General features: G+C 48.9%; 1 protein-coding gene across 3 annotated transcripts; it reads left to right on the top strand.

Moving 5' to 3' along the window:
• The first annotated feature begins 663 nt into the window (after positions 1-663).
• Positions 664-22,174, top strand: LOC133389633 (platelet glycoprotein Ib alpha chain-like). 3 transcript variants are annotated; one of them, XR_009764147.1, is made up of 3 exons: positions 12,322-12,829; positions 17,015-19,910; positions 20,212-22,173. XR_009764147.1 is itself a non-coding variant. In XM_061637643.1 (2 exons), the coding sequence occupies exon 2, from the start codon at positions 17,016-17,018 to the stop codon at positions 19,845-19,847; it is 2,832 nt and encodes a 943-aa protein (XP_061493627.1). In that variant the 5' UTR covers positions 664-796; position 17,015; the 3' UTR covers positions 19,848-22,174. The 3 variants fall into 3 exon arrangements, 2 of the variants coding, with proteins under 2 accessions (XP_061493627.1, XP_061493626.1); XM_061637643.1 differs by lacking the exon at positions 12,322-12,829 and adding an exon at positions 664-796 and having other exon boundaries at positions 17,015-22,174; XM_061637642.1 differs by having other exon boundaries at positions 17,015-22,174.
• Positions 22,175-27,984: the final 5,810 nt, after the last annotated feature.

The following is a 27,984-nucleotide window of genomic DNA, read 5'->3' as shown; positions in this document are numbered from 1 at the left end:
TTTATATAACAGCATTATGATATTGGCAGTTTTGTTTTCAAAACCTTTCCTAATGATCCCTAGCATGGAATTTGCTTGTTTCACAGCTGCCACAGACTGGGTCAACATCTTCATTGAGCTATACATTATGACCCCAAGGTCTCGTTCCTGGTCAGTCCCCACAAGTTCAGATCCCATGAGAGTGTATGTGAAATTAAGGTTTTTTTGTTCCAGTATGCATAACTTTACACCTGACATGTCTCTACATTCTGTGTGGGTATATGCAAACGAGACTGGAAAGGGTGGGGTATAAAGAAAGCCTGGTTTTGCTAATGAAGATGGTTCTGTGGCAAGGAGTTATGGGTGAAACGTCTTGCCTGAATCAGGTCCTCTAGCAGGCTGTGGGACTGTCAGTTCTCACAGCGGAATTCAGTTAATGAGGCAGTGAGTGACAACACCTGTGCATCAGCTTGAGGCCAGTGCCTCAAGGCCACAGGGCTGGGAAGGGAGGAGAAACCACAAATGTCAGGTGTGAAAGCTTTAGAATATTTCGTCATCAGAAAGCCCCCTGACTGGCTAATAAATTCCTGGCTGTTGCCAGGCCTTTTCTCATAAAAGTAGAGTTGAGAGTTTGGCTTGATGCTGACGCTCCAGGTTGCATACCTGATGCCGTTCCCTGATGTTCTTTGGTGATACCTGATGTTGGGGTTCCATCTTCCTAATGCTATCCAGGCCATACCTCTCTGGGGAGATGTGGAACCAGGAAGTTACTCTGCCTGTCTTTCTATAATGTGTGAGTCTAGAACAGGCTACACAGGTTGGTTGTTTTTGTCCTGTGATTGAACTCTTTGTATTTTCCCTAACCTGGGTTTTTGGTTTAAGGAACTATTTTGCTGCTATATTTTTGCACTTAATTTTCTTTTTTAATGAAGACTACCTCTTATTTACCAGTGTGTGTTCATTGCAGGGGGAATTTTGGCTCTGAATCCAGCACCTTGGCCATTTAGCCACAGACTACCGTATAACTGGGTATTTTTGCCTCAGGCTCCAAAACAAGGAGTGCAATTTGGCTCTTGTCCTTTGGAATCCTTGGCAGGTCTATTTCTGGCATTTTGGGTTTCCCTTGGCCCAGACTGGGTGACCAGGTTTAAAGGGTGGTGGCAGTCTACCTACCTTACAGGGCTAGTGTTGTCTTAACTCAGCCCTGGATCAATTGCCCTGGAGTTGGGAGTTGACCCCGGGAATTCTTTATAGGGAGGATTAGTGGGCACGTTTTTAACAAGGGTCTCCCACAGACTCTGAGGAATGTGTCGCAGTTATGGGTTAAGAGGATAGGACCTCTTTGGGATTAAAAGTTGAGAAGCCAAAGGTAGGAATAAACCCATTTTGATACTCAAAGGAAGTTAGCAATGGGATTCTGCAAACCTCAGAAGTGAAGCTCCTGCTAATTCAGTCCTGATCCATAAATGACTTACACAGTCGTCGTTGTCGTTATGTGCCTTCAAGTCGATTACAATTTATGGCGACCCTATGAATCAGCGACCTCCAAGAGCATCTGTCATGAACCACCCTGTTCAGATCTTGTAAGTTCAGGTCTGTGGCTTCCTTTATGGAATCGATCCATCTCTTGTTTGGCCTTCCTCTTTTTCTACTTCCTTCTGTTTTTCCAAGCATTATTATCTTTTCTAATGAATCATGTCTTCTCACTGTGTGTCCAAAGTATGATAACCCCAGTTTCATCATTTTAGCTTCTAGTGATAAGAACATAAGAAGAGCCTGCTGGATCAGGCCAGTGGCCCATCTAGTTCAGCATCCTGTTTTCACAGTGGCCAACCAGGTGCCTGGGGGAAGCCCGCAAGCAGGACCCGAGTGCAAGAACACTCTCCCCTCCTGAGGCTTCCGGCAACTGGTTTTCAGAAGCATGCTGCCTCTGACTAGGGTGGCAGAGCACAGCCATCATGGCTAGTAGCCATTGATAGCCCTGTCCTCCATGAATTTGTCTAATCTTCTTTTAAAGCCATCCAAGCTGGTGGCCATTACTGCATCTTGTGGGAGCAAATTCCATAGTTTAACTATGCGCTGAGTAAAGAAGTACTTCCTTTTGTCTGTCCTGAATCTTCCAACATTCAGCTTCTTTGAATGTCCACGAGTTCTAGTATTATGAGAGAGGGAGAAGAACTTTTCTCTATCCACTTTCTCAATGCCATGCATAATTTTATACACTTCTATCATGTCTCCTCTGACCCGCCTTTTCTCTAAACTAAAAAGCCCCAAATGCTGCAACCTTTCCTCGTAAGGGAGTCGCTCCATCCCCTTATCATTCTGGTTGCCCTCTTCTGAACCTTTTCCAACTCTATAATATCCTTTCTGAGATGAGGCGACCAGAACTGTACACAGTATTCCAAATGCGGCCGCACTATAGATTTATACAACAGCATTATGATATCGGCTGTTTTATTTTCAATACCTTTCCTAATTATCCCTAGCATGGAATTTGCCTTTTTCACAGCTGCCGAACACTGGGTTGACATTTTCATCGTGCTGTCCACTACAACCCCGAGGTCTCTCTCCTGGTCGGTCACCGCCAGTTCAGACCCCATGAGCGTATATGTGAAATTAAGATTTTTTGCTCCAATATGCATAATTTTACACTTGTTTATATTGAATTGCATTTGGCATTTTTCCGCCCATTCACTCAGTTTGGAGAGGTCTTTTTGGAGCTCTTCACAATCCCTTTTTGTTTTAACAACCCTGAACAATTTAGTGTCATCAGCAAACTTGGCCACTTCACTGCTCACTCCTAATTCTAGGTCATTAATGAACAAGTTGAAAAGTACAGGTCCCAATACCGATCCTTGAGGGACTCCACTTTCTACAGCCCTCCATTGGGAGAACTGTCCATTTATTCCTACTCTCTGCTTTCTGCTTCTTAACCAATTCCTTATCCACAAGAGGACCTCTCCTCTTATTCCATGACTGCTAAGCTTCCTCAGAAGTCTTTGGTGAGGTACCTTGTCAAACGCTTTTTGAAAGTCTAAGTACACTATGTCCACTGGATCACCTCTATCTATATGCTTGTTGACACTCTCAAAGAATTCTAATAGGTTACTGAGACAGGACTTTCCCTTGCAGAAGCCATGCTGGCTCTGCTTCAGTAAAGCTTGTTCTTCTATGTGCTTAGTTAATCTAGCTTTAATAATACTTTCTACCAGTTTTCCAGGGACAGAAATGAAGCTAACTGGCCTGTAATTTCCGGGATCCCCTCTGGATCCCTTTTTGAATATTGATGTTACGTTTGCCACTTTCCAGTCCTCAGGCAGGGAGGAGGACCTGAGGGACAAGTTACATATTTTAGTTAGCAGATCAGCAATTTCACATTTGAGTTCTTTGAGAACTCTCGGGTGGATGCCATCCGGGCCTGGTAGTTCTGGTTTAATTTGAACACCCAATTATTTGTCTTTTTTGCAGTCCATGGTATGCGCAAAGCTCTCCTCCAACACCACATTTCAAATGAGTTGATTTTTCTCTTATCCTCTTTTTTCACTGTCCAACTTTCACATCCATACATAGAGATCAGAAATACCATGGTCTGAATGATCCTGACTTTAGTGTTCAGTGATACATCTTTGCATTTGAGGACCTTTTCTAGTTCTCTCACAGCTGCCCTCCCCAGTCCTAACCTTCTTCTGATTTCTTGATTATTGTCTCCATTTTGGTTAATGATTGTGCCAAGGTATTGATAATCCTTGACAAGTTCAATGTCCTCATTGTCAACTGTAAAGTTGCGTAAATCTTCTGTTGTCATTACTTTAGTCTTTTTGACGTTCAGCTTTCCTCTTTAACTTTCATCAGCATTCGTTTCAAATCATTACTGGTTTCTGCTAGTAGTATGGTATCATCTGCATATCTTAAATTATTGATATTTCTCCCTCCAATTTTCACACCTCCTTCTTCTTGGTCCAATCTTGCTTTCCGTATGATATGTTCTGCGTACAGATTAAACAAATAGGGTGATAAAATACAACCCTGTCTCACACCCTTTCCGATGGGGAACCAATCGGTTTCTCCATATTCTGTCCTTACAGTAACCTCTTGTCCAGAGTATAGGTTGCACATCAGGACAAGCAGATGCTGTGGCACCTCTATTTCTTTTAAAGCATTCCATAGTTTTTCATCATCTGCACAGTCAAAGACTTTGCTGTAATCTATAAAAGCACAGCGTGATTTTCTTCTGAAATTCCTTGGTCTGTTCCATTATCCAACGTATGTTTGCGATATGATCCAGCTTGGAGGTCTGGCATTTCTCGCTCCATATATGGCAAGAGCCTTTGTTGTAGAATCTTGAGCATTACTTTACTTGCATGGGATATTAAGGCAATAGTTTGACAATTACTGCATTCCCTAGGAACCCCTTTCTTTGGAATTGGGATGTATATTGAATGCTTCTAGTCTGTAGGCCATATATAGTTTATTTGTTTATTATAAGAATTCCATATCAGTGGCACCCCCATTTCTTTTAAAGCATTCCATAGTTTTTCGTGATCTATTCAATCAAATTTTCTGCAATGTATAAAACAGAGTGATTTTCTTCTGAAATTCCTTGGTCCGTTCCATTATCCAACGTATGTTTGCAATATGATCTCTGGTACCTCTTCCCTTTCAAAATGCAGCTTGCATTTCTTGTTCCATATATGGTAAGAGCCTTTGTTGTAGAACCTTGAGCATTACTTTACTTGCATGGGATATTAAGGCAATAGTTTGACAATTACTGCATTCCCTAGGAACCCCTTTCTTTGGAATTGGGATGTATATTGAACGCTTCCAGTCTGTAGGCCATTGTTTTCCATATTTATTGACAAACTTTTGTCAATTTGGACAGATTCAGTCTCTGTTGGTATGCCATCTATTCCTGGTGATTTGTTTCTTCCAAGCATTTTAAGAGCAGCTTTCACCTCACATCCTAAAATTTCTGGTTCTTCATCATACAGTTCCTCCGTGAATGAATCTGCCATCCTGGCATCTCTTTTATAGAGTTCTTCAGTGTATTGCTTCCATTTTCCTTTTATTTCATCTCGGTCAGTCAGTGTGTTCCCCTGTTAATTATTCAACATCCCTACTCTTAGTTTAAATTTCCCTTTAATTTCTCCAATCTTTTGGAATATGGCTCTTGTTTTTTCCTTTTTATTATCTTCTGTTTCTGTACAATAATTATTATAGTAGTTCTCTTTGTTCCTATTTACTAGTTGCTGTATTATTGCATTTAGGGTTCTAACTGTGCTTCTCTCTGTTAAGAAAGCCTGGTTTTTAAAATGGTTTTGAGGCAAGGAATTGGGGGCGGGGGGGACATCTTGATTGAAATGGAGCCTCTAAGAAGGCCATGAGACCAGTTCTCGCAGCTGAAGCTAGTTAATTAGGCTACAAGCAAGAACACTTGCTTATCAGTTGAGGCTGGTACTTCAAGGCCAATCGGCCTGGGAAGGTTGGTGAGTGTGAGAACATTAGGCATGAAAGCTCCAGAAGGTTTCATCTTCAGAAAGCCCCCTGATTGGCTAATTAATTCCTGGCTGTTGCTGGGTATTTCCCCATAAGAATAGGATTCAGACCTGAGCCTTTCTCCCCCAATGGTCTCCTATGGTTGCTGATGCTTCCTATGTGGGGTTCCATCTTCATCCGCTATCCAGGCTATGCATCTCTGGGGAGATGTGAAACCATGAGGTGGTTTGCTGTTTACCTCTATTGTAAGCATAGATTAGGGTAGACAGTTTTGTTATTTTTGTATGTGACTGTAACTCAGTATTTTATCTGGCCTTCAGGGGTGTGGATCTTAAGGAACTATTTTGCTGCTATACTTGTGCACTTATATTTTATTTAATAAAGCTACTTCTTATTTACCAGTGTGTGTTCATTGTGGGGGAGATTTGCCTCTGAATCCAGTACCTTGGCCAATTAGCCATGGGCTACCGTATATTTGGGTATTTTGCCTAAAGGCTCCAGGACAAGGGGTGTACCTTTGGCTCTTGTCTTCGGAATCCTTGGCAGGTCTATTTCTGGCACTTCGGCTTTCCCCTTGGCCCAGAGTGGGTGACCAGGATTGGGGGCGATGGCAGTCTACCTACGTTGCAGGGTTGTTGTTGGTTTACTCAGTCCTGGTAAGGAAGGCACGGAGTGTGCCTTGTCAGGATCGATTTCTCTGGGTTTGGGAACTGAGTCCTGGATTGAACTGGCAGTGGTAGTTCATGACACACTCTCCTTTTGCTTTCCTTCTCTCTTTAACCATTTTAAGAGTTTTGTCAGTCACCCATTTAGGTCTTTCTTTTTAAATAGAGGTATTCTCTTTCTGTGTTCTTCCCTGATAATGTCTCTGACTTCTTTCCATAGTTCTTCTGGTTCTCTGTCAACTAAGTTTAAAGCCTCAAATCTGTTTCTTATTTGATCTTTATATTCTTCTGGGATGTTATTTAAATTGTATTTTGGCGTTATGAGTGCTTTGTTGTTCTTCTTTAGCTTTACTCTGATCTTTGATACGACCAGTTCATGATCTGTGCCGCAGTCTGCTCCTCGTCTTGTTTTCGCAGAAAGTATGGAACTTCTCCATCTTCATCCAATTATATAATCGATTTGATTCCTATATTGACCATTTGGTAATGTCCACATGTACAGTCGTCTTTTCAGTTGCTTGAAAAATGTGTTTGCGAGAAACAAATTATTGGCTTCACAGAATTCAATAAGTCTCCTGATTCATTTCTATCTCCTAAGCCCCATTTCCCCACAATTTCTAGTTCTTATCTGTTCCCTGCTTTTACATTCCAGTCCCCCATGATTATCGGAGCATCCTGTTTTGGTGTGTGATCAATTTCTTCCTGCACTTCTGCATAAAATCTCTCCAATTCCTCTTCTTCTGTGTTTGCCATTGGAGCATAGACTTGGATGTTTAATTTCTCATTTCCTGCATAAAATATTTTGTAGTTGCCTGATTGAAAATCATCCTCCGTGGCGCAGAGTGGTAAGCGACGGTAACGCAGTCGAAGCTCTGCTCACGGCCGGAGTGTGATTCTAACGGAAGGAGGAAGTCGAATCTCTGGTAAAAGGGGTCAAGGTCCACTCAGCCTTCCATCCATCCGTGGTCGGTAAAATGAGTACCCGGCATATGCTGGGGGGTAAAGAAAGGTCAGGGATGGAACTGGCAATCCCACCCCATATATACGGTCTGCCTTGTAAACGTCGCAAGATGTCACCCTAAGAGTCGGAAAACGACTCACACTATAAGTGCGGGGACACCTTTACCTTTTTTGATTGAAAATGTGGGAGAGAGCTTTTGAAGCTGTGGCCCCCCAAGCTTTGGAATACCCTACCCCAAGAACTCCGCTCTGTTCCCTCCCTGTTGGTTTTCCAGAGACTTCTGAAAACAATCTTGTCCTGGAGAGCCTTTGGGAGGGACTGAAGGTAGAGCCTGACAGTGATTTTATGCCTTCTATGTTAATTTTTACCTTTGTAGTCCCTTTAGTACCACTCCCTATATATATGCGTGTGTGTGTATGTATTGTATTTTATGTATTTTAATTTATTTTAATGTTTTTGTAATTTTATTGTTTACAATTTTATTATGTACGTGTTTGATTTTATTTTTGTAAGCCGCCTTGAGTGCCCTATTATAGAGTAGAAGGGCGGGATAGAAATATTTTTAAATAAATAAATAAATGTCCCATTCCCGTCCATTTCAATTCACTCACGCCAAGGATTGTAATGTTGAGACGTTCCATTTCTTGCTTGACAATTTCTAACTTTCCCTGGTTCATGCTTCTCACATTCCATGTTCCTACTGTGTGCGTTGTACAACTCCGGACTCTCCTTTCGCATCTGTGCGCATCAGCCTCTGGGCTTCCTTTCGGCTTTGACCCAGCTGCGTCATTAGTCACAGCGCTACTCGTACTTGTCCTTTGTTCTTCCCCAGTAGCTTGGTGAGTGCTTTCTTACCTGGGGGTCTCATCTTCCAGCACTATCTCGTGTTGCATTTTGGATACTCTGTTCATAGGGTTTTCGTGGTAAGAGGTATTCAGAGGTGATTTACCATTGCCTTCCTCTGAGTTTGGATGCATCTTAGTCTGGTGTCTCAGCTTTGACCATTCCGCCTTGGTGCCCCTTTGGAGTGTAGCCTCTTGGTCTAGACTCCTGACGGCCTTGCTCTCGGCTTCTCCAACACTCTCAAGCCCCCTCACCACGTTAAGGTGTGCATCCTAAAGGGGATTGTCATCCTAACTCAGCAGCTAATCCTCCATTTCTTTTCTCTGTCTTTTACTATGGATGTACCTGAAGAAAGCTTTTTTGTGTGTGTGTGTATGCTAATTTTGGCTCATTCTCAGCTTTAGCCTTCCTGACGCCATCCCTGCCATTCCAGGCAACCTGCCTGTACTCTTCCTTTGTGGCCTGGCCTTCCTTCCACTTCCTGTATATGTCCTGTTGTTTTCAGGTCATCTTGGCTTTCTGTGAAGCCACATTGGCTTCTTCTGCTGTTTCCCCCTTTTGTTCTCATGGTGTCTTTAGAATTTCCCATCCATTTTGGACTGCCTTTTTTCATTAGGGTTGCTTGCCACAGAACCTTACTTACCATTGTCCTGAGTGTATTAGAACCAGATTTCTTGCAGTCCAGGGTGCGCGTATGGCTACTCTCAGCTTCTGCTTCCTTTAAAATCAAGAACTCAAGTATGGTATGGTTGCTTTCCCCCAGAGTTCCCGTAACTGCCACTTCATCCACCAAATCATCTCTGCTGGTTAGAATCAACTCCAGGATAGCAGATCCTCTGGTTGCTTCCTCCACTTTCTGTAGGAGAAAGTTATCCCCAACACAAGTCAGGAATTTCTTGGAGGGGCCGTGTTTGGCAGAGTTTGTCTCCCAACAGATATCGGGGTAACTGAAGTCCCCGTGTATTGCTACACTCAGCTGTGTTTCTCTTTTCCTCCTCCCTCCTGTGAGTGTGCACACCACCTGGGTGGCTGTAAGTAAGAAGGCAAGCAGGTGGGGCAGATTCTGGTTGGTGGGGCAGTTCCCCATTGGCCCCAATCTGGGCAGCTGTTGCCCCAGCTGGTGGCAGGGAATTCCATTGTTTTCACCATGTGGTGTGTGAAGAAGTACCCATGGGAGTTGGGGGTTGATCATCGAATTGGTTGAGAGAGTACGGCAGCTGTGAAAAAAGGCAAATTCTATCCTAGGGACCATTAGGAAAGGTACTGAAAATAAAACTGCTGATATCATAATTCTGTTATACAAATCTATGGTGCAGCTGAATTTGGAATATTGTGTACAGTTCAGGTTGCCTCCTCTCAAAAAGGATATTGCAGAGCTGAAAAAGGTTCAGAAAAGAGCAACCAACACGATCAAGGGGATGGAGTGACTCCCCTGAGGAAAGGTTGCGGCATTTGAGGCTTTTAGTTTAGAGAAAAGGCAAGTAAGAGGTGACACGATAGAGGTTTATGAGATTATGCCTGGCATGGAGAAAGTGGAGAGAAAAGTTTTCCTCCCTCTCTGCTAACACTAGAACTGGTGGACATCCAGTGAAGCTGAATGATTCAGGGAAGTTCTTCTCACAACTCATAGTTAAACTATGGAATTCACTCCCACAAGAGGCAGAGATGGGCACCAACTTGGATGGCTTTAAAAGGGGATTAGACAAATCCATGGAGGAGGAGGAGGCGTCTCTTTATGGCAGCTAGCCATCATGGCCATGTTCTGCCTCCTTCAGCGGAGGCAGTATGCTTCTACATACCAGTTGCTGGAAACCACAGGAGGGGAGAGTGCTCTTGGCATTCAGGTCCTGCTTGTGGGCTTCCTATTGGGGCATCTGGCTGGCCACTGTGAGAACAGGATGCTGGACTAGAGGGGCCACTGCCCTGATCCAGCGGGCTGTTCTTATGGGAGACCTACAGGCTCTTGTCCTGAGGGTTTAATTTCTAACCTTGGGAGCAGGGGAAACAATGCCAAGACCTCTTAGTCTGGGCACTGAATTAAAGTAGCCGCCCCTGTGTGGCTGCTGCCCCATCATCACACGCTGTGGCTCTAGTAAGCGCTACATCTGATCCTGTGTGGTTCACTGCTGGTTTTTCCAATGATGTGATTCATCCTTCATAGTAGTTAGAGTCTTTAGCCAGAATAATTTATAAGAAGGTTCACTTAAATGAAATATGAATCCTGTGTACAGAAATCTGAGTGAGGGAGCCTGTTCCACGAGCTAGAATAACAGAGTTGGAAGGGCCCTTTAAGGCCATGGAGTCCAACCCCCCATGCAATGCCATCTTCAGGGGTTTCCCTCTTCACTAGGAGGGTTGAGGGGCTTCCCCCAAACATTGTTTGTCAGCTTGGCCTCCTAAAACCTTTTACCTGGGCTGGAGACGTCTTCTCTGCCCAGATCGCAGTTTGCAGGAGGTCTGGCTCACTGACAGGCCTTAGCATTGTGAACATGCTGCCTTAAACACTTGGCTGTTCTGGAAGAACTCTGGTGTCGTGCAGAATGCCACAGCCTTGACTATGATACGTGCCTGTGTTTGCTATCCCAGAGGGCTGGTTGTTGCCTGGCCACCATAGCTAGTCGTACACATTGCTGAATATGAGCCAAGAGTGCAATGCAGTTGCAAAAAAGGCAAATGCTAGTTTCCAAATCACATGAAGTACTAGTTCCCTTTTGGCATTGGTTAGGCCTCATCTTGAACATTGCATCCAGTTCTGGACACTGCACGTTAAGACGGCATCTGTGACCGTAGCGGTACTGGTCACAAACCAATGAGTCCAGGGTGGGCTTTCGCAGGAGCAGTCGGATCACTGCCTCTTTCAGGGCAGCTGGTCCAGTCCCTCTCGCAAAGACTACTTCAAAAAGCCAAGACGTTGTGGAGAGGCAGAACTCTGTAATTGCAGAAGAGACAAGTTGACTCCTGAGGATAGCATCCCATCTATATCATCCAAGCAGTTTGGTAGCAGCAGGAGATAAATGTGTAGACATTGAATTCAGTAATTCAAGGAATCTCTCTGACAATGAGAAAGGACAGTTAAATGGTGGCAGTGACAGAGAAGCAGAAAACAGTATTCAAGCCTGGCCAGATTCTATAATTTTAGAAGGAGGCATGGCTGGCTTGATCATATGAAATGCTCAAAAATGACCTCTTCACCAGTCCTTGTAGGGAATCTTCTGCCACCTACAGATGGCTTTGATCACCGCTCTGTAGTGTAGGAGTGTGTGATGTGTGCAAAGGCCTTGACGACCTTGAGACAGTTTCTGTATACCTCATCAGCAATCTGTCCAGCCTCCAGCATCATAAAATCATAGAGACAGGCCCAGCTGACAAAGTGTCAAGGCGAGTTAAGCAACAGACCAAGAAGAGGGGAAATGGAAATGGAAATGGACTGCCTTCAAGTTGATCCCAGCTTATGGCGACCCTATGAATAGGGATTTCATAGTAAGCGGTATTCAGAGGTGGTTTCCCATTGCCTTCCTCTGACGACAGCTCCCATAATCCCTAACCATTGGCCATGCTGGTGGCAGGGGCTGCTGGGAGTTGTAGTCCAGTGCCCTCTGGAGGGCACCACATTGCCTACCCCGATCTGGATTCTCCTCTAGAGATGGTGCACACAAGGCACATGGTTATTTACGTGGAGATGGAATAGAGACATGGGGACTGGGAACGTGGGCTGCATCTCTCAGGCTCCCTCCCATGCCTTTGCAGAAGGGCCAGCTGTAAGGGGGATGAACAGAATGCATAAATTGCGCACCACCCCAATCTCCAAGCAGTGAGATTTCCAGGGGTCCCTGCGCTCGCCCAGGGTTTGGTTTCCTTGGGAAGAAGGTCAGTGGCGACTGCAATGTCCTTATGAAATATGGTTTATTTATTTACACACATTCCAGCCTGAGCTTAGGATGGAGGGGTTCAAGGCATCAGCAGTCCAATATCCAGCTTTTCCATCAGGGTTAGAGGAGGCATCCTAAAGCCATGGTGCAGAGAGCCAGTCTCTCTGCCTGCCTCCAGCTCCCAGCCTTTCTCAGACACAACTCCAAACACACACACACACAGAGGGGGAGAGAGAGAGAGAGGGAGAGCACTGCAAGCATCGCCTCCCCCCTCCTCCTGTCCTGCCCCCACTTCCAGCCCACTTGCTGGAAAACCCAACACCACCAGCGGAGCCAGAAAGCAGTGATGGCAGCTGGAGTCCTAGCCTTGCTCGCCTGCCCTCTTGCCCAGCTTGGACCCAATCCCCGCTGCCAGCGGCTCAAAGGGAGAGTGAGGTTGGGGGGGGCAACTGCTGCTCTTCCTTGCCAGCTTGCTTGCCCACCCCTCTACCTCTGAAGCGAGTGGGCAGCAATGGCAGAGAGCAGCTGCCGCTGGGATCTCCATTTGGTGCTGAGCCACCAGAGGTGTTCCTGAGGCTGTCGGTGCTGGTGGGGTGAGTTGAGGGGCTGTTGTCGGAGTCTCTGGTAGTGAAGGGCTCGCAGGTGGCTGTGGTTAAAACACCAGCAGTGGGTGGAGGAAGTGTGGTGGCAATTCCTGTCATGGAAGTCTTTGGAGCAGAACCCGCTAGTCATCTTGGCCCGGGTGCAGCACTTTAGAAGGCCTGCTTTGCCCGGAGAGATGCCTTCCTTAGCACTGAGGCCAGGACTTCGCTGGTGCCACGCTTTGGGACAACAACAGCCAGTCAGTGCAGGTTATCTTGCCAGGCAGAGCAGCCTGCCTCACAGCTGTGCGGTGCAGATCCTCGCCCCCTACCCGCTCTCCAAAGTGGGATGTCTCCCTAAGATAAGGCCAAAGACTTCTCCCTTTGCAGCCTGCGTGTGACTCCAGCAGCTCAGTGACATTCCCTGGGACTTGGCAGGTAAGTGAGGATCATGCACTAAATTGCTCCGTGGGGTTCGGAAGGACCGTTGCCGCCTCTTCTTTTCCAGCACGCCTCTTGCTATCAGGTCCTTCCATTCAATTCAGGGGAGGGATTCTGGGGTGGGGGCAGTCTGGGAGGACAGCCTGTCTAGTTATTTCAAAGCAGGGGTGGCCATCTCCTGGTATGGGGGCCTCATGCGGTCCCTCAAGACGCCACTGATTTTGGTGGCATCAAAGGGGAAAAAATTAAAGTCGGCCCAGAGTCTTTGGGTTGAGCGGAGAGGTTTCCACCCAGCTCCCTCCTAGGTGTTTAAACCGGCCCTTTCTCATGGGATGAATGGGGGAGGGGGGGACAACCTCCCTCAGCTAACCTGATCCCTGCCTGTGTGTCCTGCACACCTCTCTTGCTCTGTGCTACAGTGTGTGCGTGCCCACACCCATGTCTGACCACAACCACTCCTGGTATGTGCAGCCCCCAGAGGCTTGGCCCTTGGACCAAAAATTGTTAGCCATCCTTAACGCTACAGGCTGGGGCCTCCCAGCTAAGCTGCTGTCATCTTGAAGACTGCATAGTAAGAACATAAGAAGAGCCTGCTGGATCAGGCCAGTGGCCCATCTAGTCCAGCATCCTGTTCTCACAGTGGCCAACCAGGTGCCTGGGGGAAGCCCGCAAGCAGGACCCGAGTGCAAGAACACTCTCCCCTCCTGAGGCTTCCGGCAACTGGTTTTCAGAAGCATGCTGCCTCTGACTAGGGTGGCACAGCACAGCCATCATGGCTAGTAGCCATTGATAGCCCTGTCCTCCATGAATTTGTCTAAGCTTCTTTTAAAGCCATCCAAGCTGGTGGCCATTACTGCATCTTGTGGGAGCAAATTCCATAGTTTAACTATGCGCTGAGTAAAGAAGTACTTCCTTTTGTCTGTCCTGAATCTTCCAACATTCAGCTTCTTTGAATGTCCACGAGTTCTAGTATTATGAGAGAGGGAGAAGAACTTTTCTCTATCCACTTTCTCAATGCCATGCATAATTTTATACACTTCTATCATGTCTCCTCTGACCCGCCTTTTCTCTAAACTAAAAAGCCCCAAATGCTGCAACCTTTCCTCGTAAGGGAGTCGCTCCATCCCCTTGATCATTCTGGTTGCCCTCTTCTGAACCTTTTCCAACTCTATAATATCCTTTTTGAGATGAGGCGACCAGAACTGTACACAGTATTCCAAATGCGGCCGCACCATAGATTTATACAACGGCATTATGATATCGGCTGTTTTATTTTCAATACCTTTCCTAATTATCGCTAGCATGGAATTTGCCTTTTTCACAGCTGCCGCACACTGGGTCGACATTTTCATCGTGCTGTCCACTACAACCCCGAGGTCTCTTTCCTGGTCGGTCACTGCCAGTTCAGACCCCATGAGCGTATATGTGAAATTAAGATTTTTTGCTCCAATATGCATAATTTTACACTTGTTTATATTGAATTGCATTTGCCATTTTTCTGCCCATTCACTCAGTTTGGAGAGGTCTTTTTGGAGCTCTTCGCAATCCCTTTTTGTTTTAACAACCCTGAACAATTTAGTGTCGTCAGCAAACTTGGCCACTTCACTGCTCACTCCTAATTCTAGGTCATTAATGAACAAGTTGAAAAGTACAGGTCCCAATACCGATCCTTGAGGGACTCCACTTTCTACAGCCCTCCATTGGGAGAACTGTCCGTTTATTCCTACTCTCTGCTTTCTGCTTCTTAACCAATTCCTTATCCACAAGAGGACCTCTCCTCTTATTCCATGACTGCTAAGCTTCCTCAGAAGCCTTTGGTGAGGTACCTTGTCAAACGCTTTTTGAAAGTCTAAGTACACTATGTCCACTGGATCACCTCTATCTATATGCTTGTTGACACTCTCAAAGAATTCTAATCGGTTACTGAGACATGACTTTCCCTTGCAGAAGCCATGCTGGCTCTGCTTCAGCAAGGCTTGTTCTTCTATGTGCTTAGTTAATCTAGCTTTAATAATACTTTCTACCAGTTTTCCAGGGACAGAAGTTAAGCTAACTGGCCTGTAATTTCCGGGATCCCCTCTGGATCCCTTTTTGAAGATTGGCGTTACATTTGCCACTTTCCAGTCCTCAGGCACGGAGGAAGACCCAAGGGACAAGTTACATATTTTGGTTAGCAGATCAGCAATTTCACCTTTGAGTTCTTTGAGAACTCTTGGGTGGATGCCATCCGGGCCCGGTGATTTGTCAGTTTTTATATTGTCCATTAAGCTTAGAACTTCCTCTCTCGTTACCACTATTTGTCTCAGTTCCTCAGAATCCCTTCCTGCAAATGTTAGTTCAGGTTCAGGGATCTGCCCTATATCTTCCACTGTGAAGACAGATGCAAAGAATTCATTTAGCTTCTCTGCAATCTCCTTATCGTTCTTTAGTACACCTTTGACTCCCTTATCATCCAAGGGTCCAATCGTCTCCCTAGATGGTCTCCTGCTTTGAATGTATTTATAGAATTTTTTGTTGTTGGTTTTTATGTTCTTAGCAATGTGCTCCTCAAATTCTTTTTTAGCATCCCTTATTGTCTTCTTGCATTTCTTTTGCCAGAGTTTGTGTTCTTTTTTATTTTCTTCATTCGGACAAGACTTCCATTTTCTGAAGGAAGACTTTTTGCCTCTAAGAGCTTCCTTGACTTTGCTCGTTAACCATGCTGGCATCTTCTTGGCCCTGGCGGTACCTTTTCTGATCTGCGGTATGCACTCCAGTTGAGCTTCTAATATAGTGTTTTTAAACAAGTTCCAAGCATTTTCGAGTGATGTGACCCTCTGGACTTTGTTTTTCAGCTTTCTTTTTACCAATCCCCTCATTTTTGTGAAGTTTCCTCTTTTGAAGTCAAATGTGACCGTGTTGGATTTTCTTGGCAATTGGCCAGTTACATGTATGTTTAATTTAATAGCACTGTTGTCACTGCTCCCAATCGGTTCAACAACACTTACATCTCGCACCAGGTCCCTGTCCCCACTGAGGATTAAGTCCAGGGTTGCCGTCCCTCTGGTCGGTTCCATGACCAACTGGTCTAGGGAATAGTCATTTAGAATATCTAGAAACTTTGCTTCTTTGTCATGACTGGAACACATATGCAGCCAGTCTATGTCCGGGTAGTTGAAGTCACCCATTACTACCACATTTCCTAGCTTGGATGCTTCCTCAATTTCATATCTCATCTCAAGGTCTCCCTGAGCATTTTGATCAGGGGGACGATAGATCATTCCCAGTATTAAGTCCCTCCTGGGGCATGGTATCACCACCCACAACGATTCTGTGGAGGAGTCTGTCTCTTTTGGGGTTTCGAGCTTGCTGGATTCAATGCCTTCTTTCACGTATAGAGCGACTCCGCCACCAATACGTCCTTCCCTGTCCTTCCGATATAGTTTATATCCAGGGATAACCGTATCCCACTGGTTTTCTCCATTCCACCAGGTCTCCGTTATGCTCACTATATCAATGCTCTGTCTCTCTTCAAGTGTCTTTGGCACTTGTGGTTAGGCCTGTGGTAATTTTGCTCTTCTGAATTTATATCCTGTGCCCCTGCTCTCACAATGCCTACTTCTAGGCCTACCCCTTTTAAAATTTCATCATTTCTTTGGTTTTTATCCCAGGGGGGAGGTTTATTCCGAACCGGACCTTTCTCAGCTCCTGTCGGGTTTCCCCCCTCAGTCAGTTTAAAAGCTGCTCTGCCACCTTTTTAATTTTAAGTGCCAGCAGTCTGGTTCCATTCTGGTTCAAGTGGAGCCCGTCTTTATTTAACCCTTTTCTTCTGTTAGGTTAATGGAAAACCATTGGATCCTTTAGGAAAGTTTAGGAAATTAATTTTTAGGGGTGCAAGCATTATTTTAATCAAAAGAGACATGAGTCAGTTCTGAGCCTCTTAAAATGAATTTTACTAAGCAGGTCTAGAAGCTCTTTGATGGAGGCAAATCCGGCTCCCAGTTCATGGCTGGCTGGCCTGGGAGAGGGGCGAGGAGGGGAGGGGAGGGGGCCAGGCTCAGGCTGAGAAGAGGCCCACGCTAACAATGGGCATGATGGAGCAGAATCCTAGAAATTAGGATGCCCAGCTGCAGAGGGCAGGGTTATCAGGCACGGGCTCTGCTGGGGCAAGGCCTAACAGACTGCCTTGTGCTCCTCTTCTAGCATGCTCCCCGTGGACTGTGTCCTCCTCTTGCTGGTCTTTGAAACTGGCCAAGCTGAGGAGCCCTGCAAGGGCCAAGAGGATTATGAGTGCCCCAAGCCATACCAGGATGTCTACAGCAAAACTAGGGATGTCACGGAGATTCCATCATCAGCAAATCCCATCATCACGGAGATGTTCTTTGTGGAGACCAGCCTTGCTGAAATCAAGGAGGGCGCCTTCCAGAACAGGCCCAACCTGGAGAAACTTCTGTTTATTGGCAACAAGATTAAAGCCGTGGAGGTGGGAGCGTTTGACAACTTAGAGAAACTGGTGGAGCTGGAAATCACTGGGGCAGAGCTAGGCGACCTCCCCTTGGGCACCTTCCGATCTCTTCCTCGGCTGCAAAAGCTGAATCTGCGAGACTCGGGCGTCAAAGGGATCGAGAAAGGACTCTTTGAAGGTCTTGGGGACTTGGAGGAGATTTATCTGCATTGGAATGATATTCCTTCTCTCCCTGATGGAGTCTTTGATGGGCTTCCCAACTTGTCCTTTCTACACTTGGCCAAAAACAAGATTGCAGGCATCTCGAAGGACGTCTTCCAGCAGCTTCCTCGGCTGAAGACCCTCCGGCTGTACGAGAATGAGATCAGCGGCCTCCCAGAGGGGCTCCTGGACAGTCAGCACGGCCTGACGGAGCTCAGCCTCCAGAAGAACAAGATCCGAACTCTGCCTCCCGACTTGTTAAGGAATAAGCCCAGCCTGGAGAAGCTGTCTCTGGACAGCAACCACTTCGAGACCCTCCCAGACAAGGCGTTCTTTGGACTGAGGAAACTGAAAGTGCTGAATCTGGCTTCCAATCGGCTTAAACACCTCCCTGGTCAGCTGTTTGGAGAGATGCCTTTGCTCACGCAGCTGGACCTGAGCAAGAACAGTTTGCAGGCTCTTCTGGAGGGTGTGTTTGTCAACCTCACAGGTGTCACAAAGCTCACCTTGTCCCTGAACCAGCTGACACGTCTCCCTCCCGGTGCCTTTACAGGCCTCGACAAACTGTCGGAGCTCAACATAGAGGCGAACAATCTCTCATCCCTGGAGGCCCTGATGCCGCCTTCGCTGGCAGGGCTGAAAACCCTCAGGCTCCGCCAGAACCACCTGGAGAGCGTTCCTGTGGGTCTCTTCGACAACTTTGCAAAGCTCGCCTCTGTGCATCTCAGTGAGAATCCATGGAGGTGTGACTGCCTCCTTCTCTACCTCCACCAGTGGCTGAAAGATAATCCCAAAAAAGTGAAAGACGACACAAAGGTAACATGTAGAAGCCCCAGGGATCTGGCTGGGAAAGTGGTCAGTTCGCTGGACGAAAGCCAACTGATTTGCCCAACAACCACACCCGCTTCAACCACCCCTGAAGGCACTTCGCTACCCACTACCACTTTCCCTCCTGCTGCCACGACAAGGATCACCACCACACTTCCTCCACCCACTGCTGATGTTTTATCCACGGCCACCTGTGAGCCCTTCACTACCAAGGAAGCAGCCACAATCCTCAAAGAGACTCTGACAACAGCCCCTCAAATCACCACCCCCACCACTGACAGCCCCAAGAAAAGCTCTGGAACTACCAGTATCACCAGCACAGAAACTCTAATCACAACCCCCCAAATGACCACCACGACTCAAAGCCCCACCTCAACCACGATGAGCCCTGAGATCACCACTGAGGTCTCAAGCACAATCTCTGTATCCATCACAGAGACTCCAACAACAGCCCCTCAAATCACCCCCCCCACCACTGAGAGCCTCAGGAAAACCACTCAGATCGTGGCCACCAGCAGGCCATCCCCTGAAACTACCAGTATCACCAGCACAGAGACTCTAATCATGACCCCTGAAATGACCACCATGACTCAAAGCCCCACCTCTACCAAGACAAGCCCTGAGATGACCACCCCCACTACCGAGGTGTCAAGCACACCCGCTGTATCCATCACTACCATAAGAACAGCCCTGAAAGTAGCCACAACTACCACTGAGTTTCCACCCACAACCCACGAAAACACAACTATCACAAATATTCAAACCACAGCCTCTGAAATTACCAGTACCAGGGTTGCAACTACCACACTTGACATCACAACTGAGACATCACTTGCCACCACATCCACTGTCAGCTCATCTACAACTGCTCAAATCTTCACTACCATCAGGCCATCCACTGCAACTGCTGATACAACCACAAGCAGCCCTGAAGCCCCTGCCACTAGACCTGTGATCTCCATCACAACCAGCAAGTTGGCACCTATGACAGCTTTATTGCTTGAGAGCACCCCTGTGGAGACATTCTCTTCAGTGGGGGCATCCACCCCAGGAAGCTCTGTGATGTGCCACTACAACGCCAGCCTCCCAAATGGATGTGGCTCTTTGACAGCAGAACCAACCACCAGGCTGGAACTGACTGCCCCTGCTGCAACATCCACATCACTCACCTCTGCTGTGACACAGCCCCACGTGCCCACCATTGGTTTGGACACAACCCCTCGAGCTGCGACCAGCTGCACATTTTGCTCACCGTCTGTCAGCCCAGCAAGGACTTCCCCTCCAGGCCCTGGGACCAGCCACCCAGCCAGCCGTCCTCTCCTCCAGTCCCAGCTCCACTCCTGGGGGGTTTCACTCACTTCCAACTACCAGTATTGCAAGGTGTCTCTGATGATGTATTTGTCCATGCTCGGTGTTGAAATTTGCTGCACAGTTGCCTTGGGAAGATTTGTGTATGCCTTGTACAAAGCCACGTGCTCAATGGACTTGCCGTCTGTCCCAGTACAGCTGGTGGACATAAAGCGCTGGAAAGAGAAGCTTTAATGGGATTTGGTCAGCATGAAAGAAAGTCCTCAAATCTCCCCAGGAGGACCCACCTCTCCAGAGGTCAGCATTGGCAGGCACCAGAGGGAGAGTCCAGCTGCTGCTGCTGCTGCTCCCTTTGCCATCGCTGCCCACTTGCTCCAGAGGGAGAGGGGTGGGCGAGCAAGCTGGCTAGGGGGAGGAGGAGCAGTGCCCCCCCACAACCCCACTCTCCCTTTGAGCAGTTGGCAGCGGGGATTGGGTCCAAGCTCGGCCCAGTCCCCACCCTCACTGCTCATTGCAAGAGGGCAGGTGAGCAAGGGCATGACTGCAGCTGCCATCACTGCCCTCCTGCTCACCTGGTGATGTTTGGGTTCTTTGCTAGGGCCTCCTGCTGATGAAGAAGTGAGGAGGAGCCTCTGCTGCCACCTAGTGCCCTTCTGCTCACACTCCCTTTTAGCCCTGGACGGAGAGGAGGGAGGCCAGCAAGTCAGCTGGAAGTGGTGTCAGGAAAGGAGGAGGAGGAAGGACGAGGAGGTGATGCTTGCAGTGTTGCACATATTTGTGTGTGTGTGTGTGAGAGAGAGAGACGGGGAGACGGGGAGAGACACACAGAGACCACCCCAGGGGGAATGTCCTCTTCTGCACGTATCTTCTGTTCCTCACATGCTGGGGCCATGCTAGAGTATAACAGGTGAGGCAGTGGCATAATACCCCCCCCCCAGTGGTTGGCTTGGCCTGTGCCTTGCAGAGCAGGCTGATCTGGAGCATGGAGGGAAATGCTTCAGCTGTGTCTCTCGCCTTCCCCGCTAGCGTGCCTGCAGATCAAGCTGCTATGGAAGGGAGGAGGAAGGCGGGGCGACTGACAGGTGGCCAACCCCTGAAGATGAGGAAGGGTGCGGGGCCTGTCCTTCCCCAGGGCCAGCTGTGGCCAGTGAGTAAGAGTTAGCGAGGAAGAGGGGAAGGGGGCGGTGCAGAGGCATTGGGGTGACTGGCTGATGTTACTTCAGGGCTTTAGCTCACCAGCATAAGAATATACTCCACTTACAGACTCTCCTTTGCAATGTTTATCTCTTAAACTCTCCAACCCTATAGCTGTTATCCTGAAGACACACATGGTCCATTCATGCAGTGCTTTTAGGGTTGCCAACTGACCAGGAAACAAACCAACCTGTGCCTTTAACAACTTTGTGATTTGCAGAAATCAGCAAGGCAGATTTTTGTTATCTCCATGCCTTTAAAAAAAATCTTCCTTGCTGATATCTGTAATATGAACTTGCTAAAGTGAAATTACATAATGAGAAGACATGATTCTCTAGAAAAGACAATAATGCTGGGAAAACCAGAAGGGAGTAGAAAAAGAGGAAGGCCAAGCAAGAGATGGATTGATTCCATAAAGGAAGCCACAGACCTGAACTTACAAGATCTAAACAGGGTGGTTCACGACAGATGCTATTGGAGGTCACTGACTCAGAGGGTCACCATAAGTTAAAATGGCCTTGAAGGCACGTAACAACAACAACAAAGTCTACCCGCAAGAGGCAAAGGTGTAGGGGCTGGTAAAAAGGGTATCAACCTCACTGATGCTCAGTAAAACCCACTGAGTTCCGTGGGGCTTGCCTCCAGTGGAATCTGCATGAGGGCACTGCTGCTTTGAAGGCCAGTCCTATGCAGAACTATACCTTGTAAACGTGCATAGGATTATTGCAGCTCCTGGACCAAAGCACAGCCTTGGCATGAGTTGGGTTGGTACTCAGAGGCAGGTTCAGTTGTAGGATCTAATGGAACATCTGTCCGTTCACATCTAGTATTATTAGGACCAGAGGCAGCTGCCTTGTACTGAGTCAGACCACTGGTCCAAGCAGCTCAGTATTGTCTACACTGACAGGCAGAAACTCTCCAGGGCTTCAAGGAAGAAGTCTCTCCAAAGCCCTTCTTGCAGATGCTGCTGGGGACTGAGCCTGGGTCCTTCTGCATGCAGGCAGGTGCTCTGCCACTGAGTCCCAGCCCTTCTCTGAAACTGCTGCTGCCCCCTTTGGAATGGGGAAGGTCAGGGGCCGGACAATCATCTGTTTTGGTCTCTCCGGGTTATCTGCCTTGGGTTCTGCTACTGCCTCGCTTCTCCTTGCCCCTCCATTAGAAATCTCAGCCTCCGGGGGCGGCGGCAGGGAGGCGCAATTGGTAGTTGGTAGTTATTTAATGGAATAACTGGGAAAGTGCGGGCAGCAGCAAGCAGATTTCATCAGGCAGGAACCTGAATCATAGGAAGGTTGAAATCCCTGTTCTTCTAATATTCAATATTAAACTGAGAAAAAGCAATGCATTTTAAAAGCATTTGATGTGGTTTCTTTTTGGTGGTGGTGGTGGTGTTACCTCATAATAATCAGACATACAAGATGCTTGTGAGGAGTAGTCACATGTCGTCTGAAACACTGGGGAGGGGGAGAGTTATCCCGTTTGAGATGGCAGGCACGGTGGGGGGGGTCGCCTGTGTGCAATGGTATGCTCTAAGCAGAAAGGATGGGCCTGAACCCTGCAGAGTTGCAGTGAACTCCTGAGAGCGGAAGAGCCCCGCCCAGCTGAACCAGACCAAGCCTGTTGGGCCCGATCTCCCCCCCAATGTGGCCTGATCCCGTTGCCGTGGGGCTCCTTGTGGACGACTGCGGGCATTCCCCTTCCTCCTCCTGGTGGTGGCCCAAGGGAAGCCCCCTCCCTGCGGCTTGGGCCATAGCCTGCCGCGCGGACAGCAGGAGGAGGGAGGGGGCCCTTGCACGCCCTGGGCCGCTCCGTCGGAGGGAGCCGCTTCCCCTTGAGCCGTCCGTCCCTCCCCCGCCCTGCAGAGCTGAGCCTGGGCCCTCTTGCCTCCTCGTGCGGAAACGTGACTTGGCGGGCCGGCCAGACGGGCTCTTGGTCCGCTGCCCTCCCATCACGGGCGGGGGGGGGGCTCCCCAGAGGTTCCGGAGTGGGACTGGCTCCCTCCGCCTGGCCGAGCGGACCGGGACGAGGCTGCTCGTCCGCCCCCCCTTCTTTTAAGGCAACGAGGAAGAACAATGGATTGATGCCGGCGGGGGAGGGTCAGAGCGACTTCCCGGCCCGTCTCCTCCCCCCATTGCCCCCTCCCGGGGCCCGCACCAAGAGAGTGAGATGCAGCGAGCATTTCCCCGCCCCGAAGCGGAGCACCCACCCTGCCCCCTTCCACCCAGGAGCCTCTTCTTCCCAGCCCACTTCCAAGCCAAGATGCCACCCCGCGGGCAGCTCCGGATCTTGTCCCGCCTCGCCAGCCCTGTGGCTCATGCCCTGGAGCTGTGCATTGACGGCCTTGGGGCGGGGGGAGGCGAGGAGACCCCCCTTCTCCTTGCAGACTTGGAAGGTGCAACTCTGGGGCCTCACGGTGAAGGGCAGGGAAGAAATCGGAAGGATAATAATTAATTATTATGCTGGTTGTGCAATTGAGGTGAATTTACAAGCCCCCACCCCACCCCCGAAAATCATGGCAAGGTGCGCTGGAAAGACAGGCAGCGCGATTGTTTGACGTGAGGTCATCTAACCTCCCCGGCGAGACGCAGAAGGAGTCCTCAGTGGAGAGCGGGTCGTCGTCTAACCTCCCCGGGGGCCTGTCCTGCCCTCTCCCTCCTCCTCCTGCCCCCGGATTGAGCCAGGATCGGCTCCCGGCCCAGTTGGCATTGTGGGATGCCTTTAACGAAGAGGAGAGGTGACCCCCTCGTGTCCGAAGGTGGCCGCCTGGCCGGGCCGGATCCTGCGTCTCCAAATGGCTGTGCTGGCTGATGCCTGCGGGAACCAGGCCGAGGGAGCCCCGCCCCCGCCCGCTCACCCCCCCCCCCCGCCATGGCTAATTTTAGCAGCTGCTCTCATGCACAAAGCAGCTGAATCTCCAAAGGGCGCCTTGAAGAAGGGGCTGCGGGGGGGGAGGCTTGGCGGGGGAGGGTCCTGATGGAAAGGCGAAGGGCCGGCTGTCAGGTTGCCCAGAACTCTCTCTTCAGGCAGAAATGAGACGGGGGGGGGGATGGAAAAGGGCTTGCTCCTTATCTTGGTGTCTGTGCGGGGATCTTCAGAAGGGGGGAGATGCATCTGCGCTGAGGCACTTAGAGGCTGGATTTCAACAGTGGAGTGGGGGGGAGGGATGGAGGAGATGGCAAAGGGGGGGAAGCAAGGGGGTAAGGGGGAGGGCAGCCACTGAAGGCATGGGGCTCCTTTTCCTATGAAGCCAAAAGAGGCTGGCGCTGTTGGAATGTATGAGGTTCAACTCCAACTTGGTGGGTTGAGGCTGCATGGGGTTAATAAGGGTAGCTAGAGAGAGCTAGACCTCTTGCTGGTTGAGGCTATACCTATCCCTTTGATTCTCTGCAGTCTCTCCCCTTCCTGCTAGGCTGATAAGCAAAGGAATGTTGATCCCAGTTCCTTCCCGCCTCTCTCAGTGTTCTCTTTCTCTCAAGAGGGGAGCAGACATCTTCTGTTTGTCTCTCCTCTCAACCAGGATGACAGCTGCACTGGGACCAATGCAGGCTGCTCCAGCATAGCCAGTTAGCTAGATATAGAACTCTTTCCTATCGAGCATGTACTTCCAGAATAAAGTAGTTGTTTCTTATTTTAAAGCTTAAAGTCTCTGACTAATTTGCAGGGAAGGTAGAATCTTAGCAAAGATTCATACACACACACTAAGCTCGGTCAATACTCTCCGTTCCACAGCGCTACGCAACTCTGCTACGCATCTCAATAGAGAGCAAAAATCCGACAGGCACTGTAGCCTTGCTGGAGGGCGGAGGGCAGCCAGTGCCTCACAGGGGCCCCCTGACAGAGCTGGTAGCTCTTGGGGTACCGTAGCCAGTTATGAGCTCACAGAATCTGTGGCGGGGCAGCCCACATGGTGCCCTCCAGGTGGCGTGGGCTCTGAAGCCATGGCAGCCAGCAGGGCAGATGGGGGGGTCTGGCAATCTCAGGAGGGCACCAGGTTGGCTATCCCTGATCTGTGACTGCCCTTCAGTGTCTGAAAGGGGGGGCTGTGACTAGTGGCCACATTCAGGGTTGTAGCCAGTGCTAGCCCTACTCAGAGTAGACCCACTGAAGTCAGTAGGCATGATTTGGGTTCATTAATTTCAGTGGGTCTACTGTGAACAACCCTCGGTTCTTGAGAAGGAATGACAGAGGGCATATCCCCCCCACAGCCCCGGCTGCCATCACATGGCTGGTGCACTTCTGTCCTTCACCATCTCCCTGCTGCCCCCCACAACCCCTCTGGTCAGCACCACACATGGGGGGGCCACATGCACTGCGCCGCCTCTGCCTCCCTCCTTCATGGAACCTCCCTTGCTGTGGAAACTCCAGGGGAAGTGACACAATCCCCACATCCTGTACAGTGAGAAGTACTGGGACAGCACCAGCCGGATTTGGCTCTTTTGGCAGAGATATTGCTGGAGGCATGGTCGGTAGTGTTTGATCTCGGCATGCCTGAGAAGGCAACCTGGTAGCCCTCTGCATGCTGCTGGACTCCCTCCCATCAGCCCTCCAACTCTCCCCAAGCTGTCACAGCTGAGGGGTCAAGTTGTGTGTGAGGCTGTGTGTTTTGGAGGAAATGGGGTGTCTTGGAAAACCCGGGACTCTCCACCTTCCAAGGACCACACAAACACACCCAGCTTCACCTCTGCACGGGAAATGAATGCTTTGCTGTGCTTACTCTTGACTGCAGTGTACTGAGATTAACGTTCCCTCCACAAGCCGCCAGCAGCTCCCCAGAGCTCAGGGCCTGACCAGGTACCAACACTGCCTCTGGGAGGGTTCGAGGCCTCCAACAGCAGGGCCGGCACAGGTTGCTCACCTAAAGGGTTCTTACAGATAAAAGAAAAGTACTTCTTCATGTAGTGCATGATTAAACTATGGGATTTGCTCCCACATGAGGCAGTGATGGCCACCAACTTGGAGGGCTTTAAAAGAGGGTTAGACAAATTCATGGAGGACAGGGCTATCAATGGCCATGATGGCTCTGCTCTGCTTCCAAGGACTGAGGCTGTATGTTCCAAATACCAGTTGCCAGAAGCCGCACTCAGGTCCTGCTTGTGCTCTTCCCACAATGGGCACCTGGTTGGCCATTGTGAGAACATGATGCTGGACTGGATGCGCCACTGGCCTTGACCCAGCATGCTCTTCTTATGTTCTCATGCTCAGGGGAAGAGCACCAGATCTGTACACAGACGTTTCCAGGTTCAAGCACCAGCATCTCTACGTAGGACTGAGAAAGACACTGCCAGTCAGTGTGAGCAATACTGAACTAGATGGAGGAAGGGATTGACTTAGTATAAATGTTTTTTTAAAAAAAATGTTTTTAAAGATGTTTTGTTTTAACATATTTTAAAGTCTGTTTTTATGATGTTTTACAGTGGTTTTAGTGCTTTTGTTTGCCGCCCTGGGCTGCTGCTGGGAGGAAGGGCGGGATATAAATTTAACAAATAAATAAGATAGATAAATAAATAAATATAAGGCAGCTTCCTCCATCACTATGAGGATGGATTTGGCCCAAAGGGTCCCAGTTACTCCTTCCCTTTCTCCGCACCTCACAAGTCATTTGGAAGGTGAAGACATCGCCCAAAGCGCTCTCATCAAACACCCCTTTTGGGAATTGGATCCATATCCTCCATTCATGTCTCAACTCAGTCTGTAATTTGCACAACTAAAGGACACTCCTTGGCAATAAGTTCTTTCAAAGCAGCCTGTTGTGGGACAGCACTGAGTTTTATCCTTTGTCAAACATGATGCAGAACAGATTTGCTCTGGAAAAGGTTTTCCTCATCCTGAGTGCCTCCAGATGTGCCAGCTGGAGGTCCAGATATGCCAAGCCCTTGCTGCATGGGGCTGTCTGCTGAAGTGTGTGCGTGCTCGTGTGCCACTGCTACTGAGGGCAGCTCCCAACAGGAGGCCATCGAAAAAGTACTCCTAAGGAGACGTACCCAGCAGGTGTGAGCTGTACTTCTCACGAAACAAAGGGCCATCTCAAAGCCTTGTTTCAGAGCACAATGCTTTCCTTTGCCGGCTCAGCCCAGCACAGCAAAGTCCCTCTGGGAAATCCCTGTTTCACCCTCCATTCCCTTGAGGATGGGGGGGGAGAGAGAGAGGACCAGTCGCTTGGATTTGCAACCTCCGCCTGTTCCAGCATCGTCACATCTGAGCACTTTCCCTCTCCATCTGGATTGCACAATGCTGGTGAAGGGGGCACTTTCAATGGCTTGCTGGCACCCCTGATTCATGTGTGGCAGTGATCACCCCCCCCCCTGAGAAGGGTGTGGTTAAGGGGAGAATCACTGCTTCTGCTGATTTGGAAGACATTTCCAACCACAACTCTGGTGCAATCCGTGGGTGACATGACAGTCCCTCCATGAGGCTATTTTTTTCTCCCCTGCCCTCCATGACCTCAGGGCCACATCTTATTTTTAAAAGGTCCAAAGTAGGCAAAGCTCAATGGGTGAGGATTTGCTGCCACCAGCGCTTGTGGGAAGCAGCTGGAGGAGGCCAAAGGTCAGAGTTTTCTTCTTTGCCACCGGAAGCGGAAGAGGGCAGGAACAGGCCTAAGTGCCCGAGGCTCCCTCCAGAGGAGGCTTCAGGATCCAAGGACTCCTGGATACATTTATTTTTAAAATTAAAAACCTCTTGGTAAAGAGCTGCATGGCCATCCCCCACCCCACATAATCTAGAGTTATGTTATCAGTTGGTTACATGAGAACCCGCACCCCCGTCTCCCACCCTCTAGTACATGGTAGCAGATGAAGGCAACCAGGCCAACCTAACAACTGCCCCAGAGAACAGCACAGGGAGGGCTGCAAGTGGCACAGACGACTTCCCACTGAAGCGCCCGTGGGCAAATCTTTTAACAAAATGCAAGCAAAACAATAGCAAGATTTTTGCACACGTTTAAAATTATGCCGACCATGTGCTGAAGTGTAAAGGGATGGCGATTCAGCATCTGAAACAACCGTCACTCGCTGCACACATCAAGACCGTGTGTCTTCAAGAAGACTGCAGAGGAGTGGAAAGGTGATCCACACCTGAGGAGGGTGCGCTACAATGCTTCCATTTCCAAGCGCCTGGTTCTTCTGTGGTCTGCAAAAAGAAAGAGAAAGAATGGGGGAAACACGGGTGAGTCACCATTTGG

This window comes from Rhineura floridana, chromosome 7, assembly GCF_030035675.1.
Source record: "Rhineura floridana isolate rRhiFlo1 chromosome 7, rRhiFlo1.hap2, whole genome shotgun sequence".
Classification (NCBI taxonomy): Eukaryota; Metazoa; Chordata; class Lepidosauria; order Squamata; family Rhineuridae; genus Rhineura; species Rhineura floridana.
This window is presented reverse-complemented; position numbering and strand designations above follow the sequence as displayed.

Bases quoted from the DNA above. Each gene is read 5' to 3' on its own strand.
- LOC133389633 (XM_061637643.1), top strand. From the start codon at position 17,016: ATGCTCCCCGTGGACTGTGTCCTCCTCTTGCTGGTCTTTGAAACTGGC.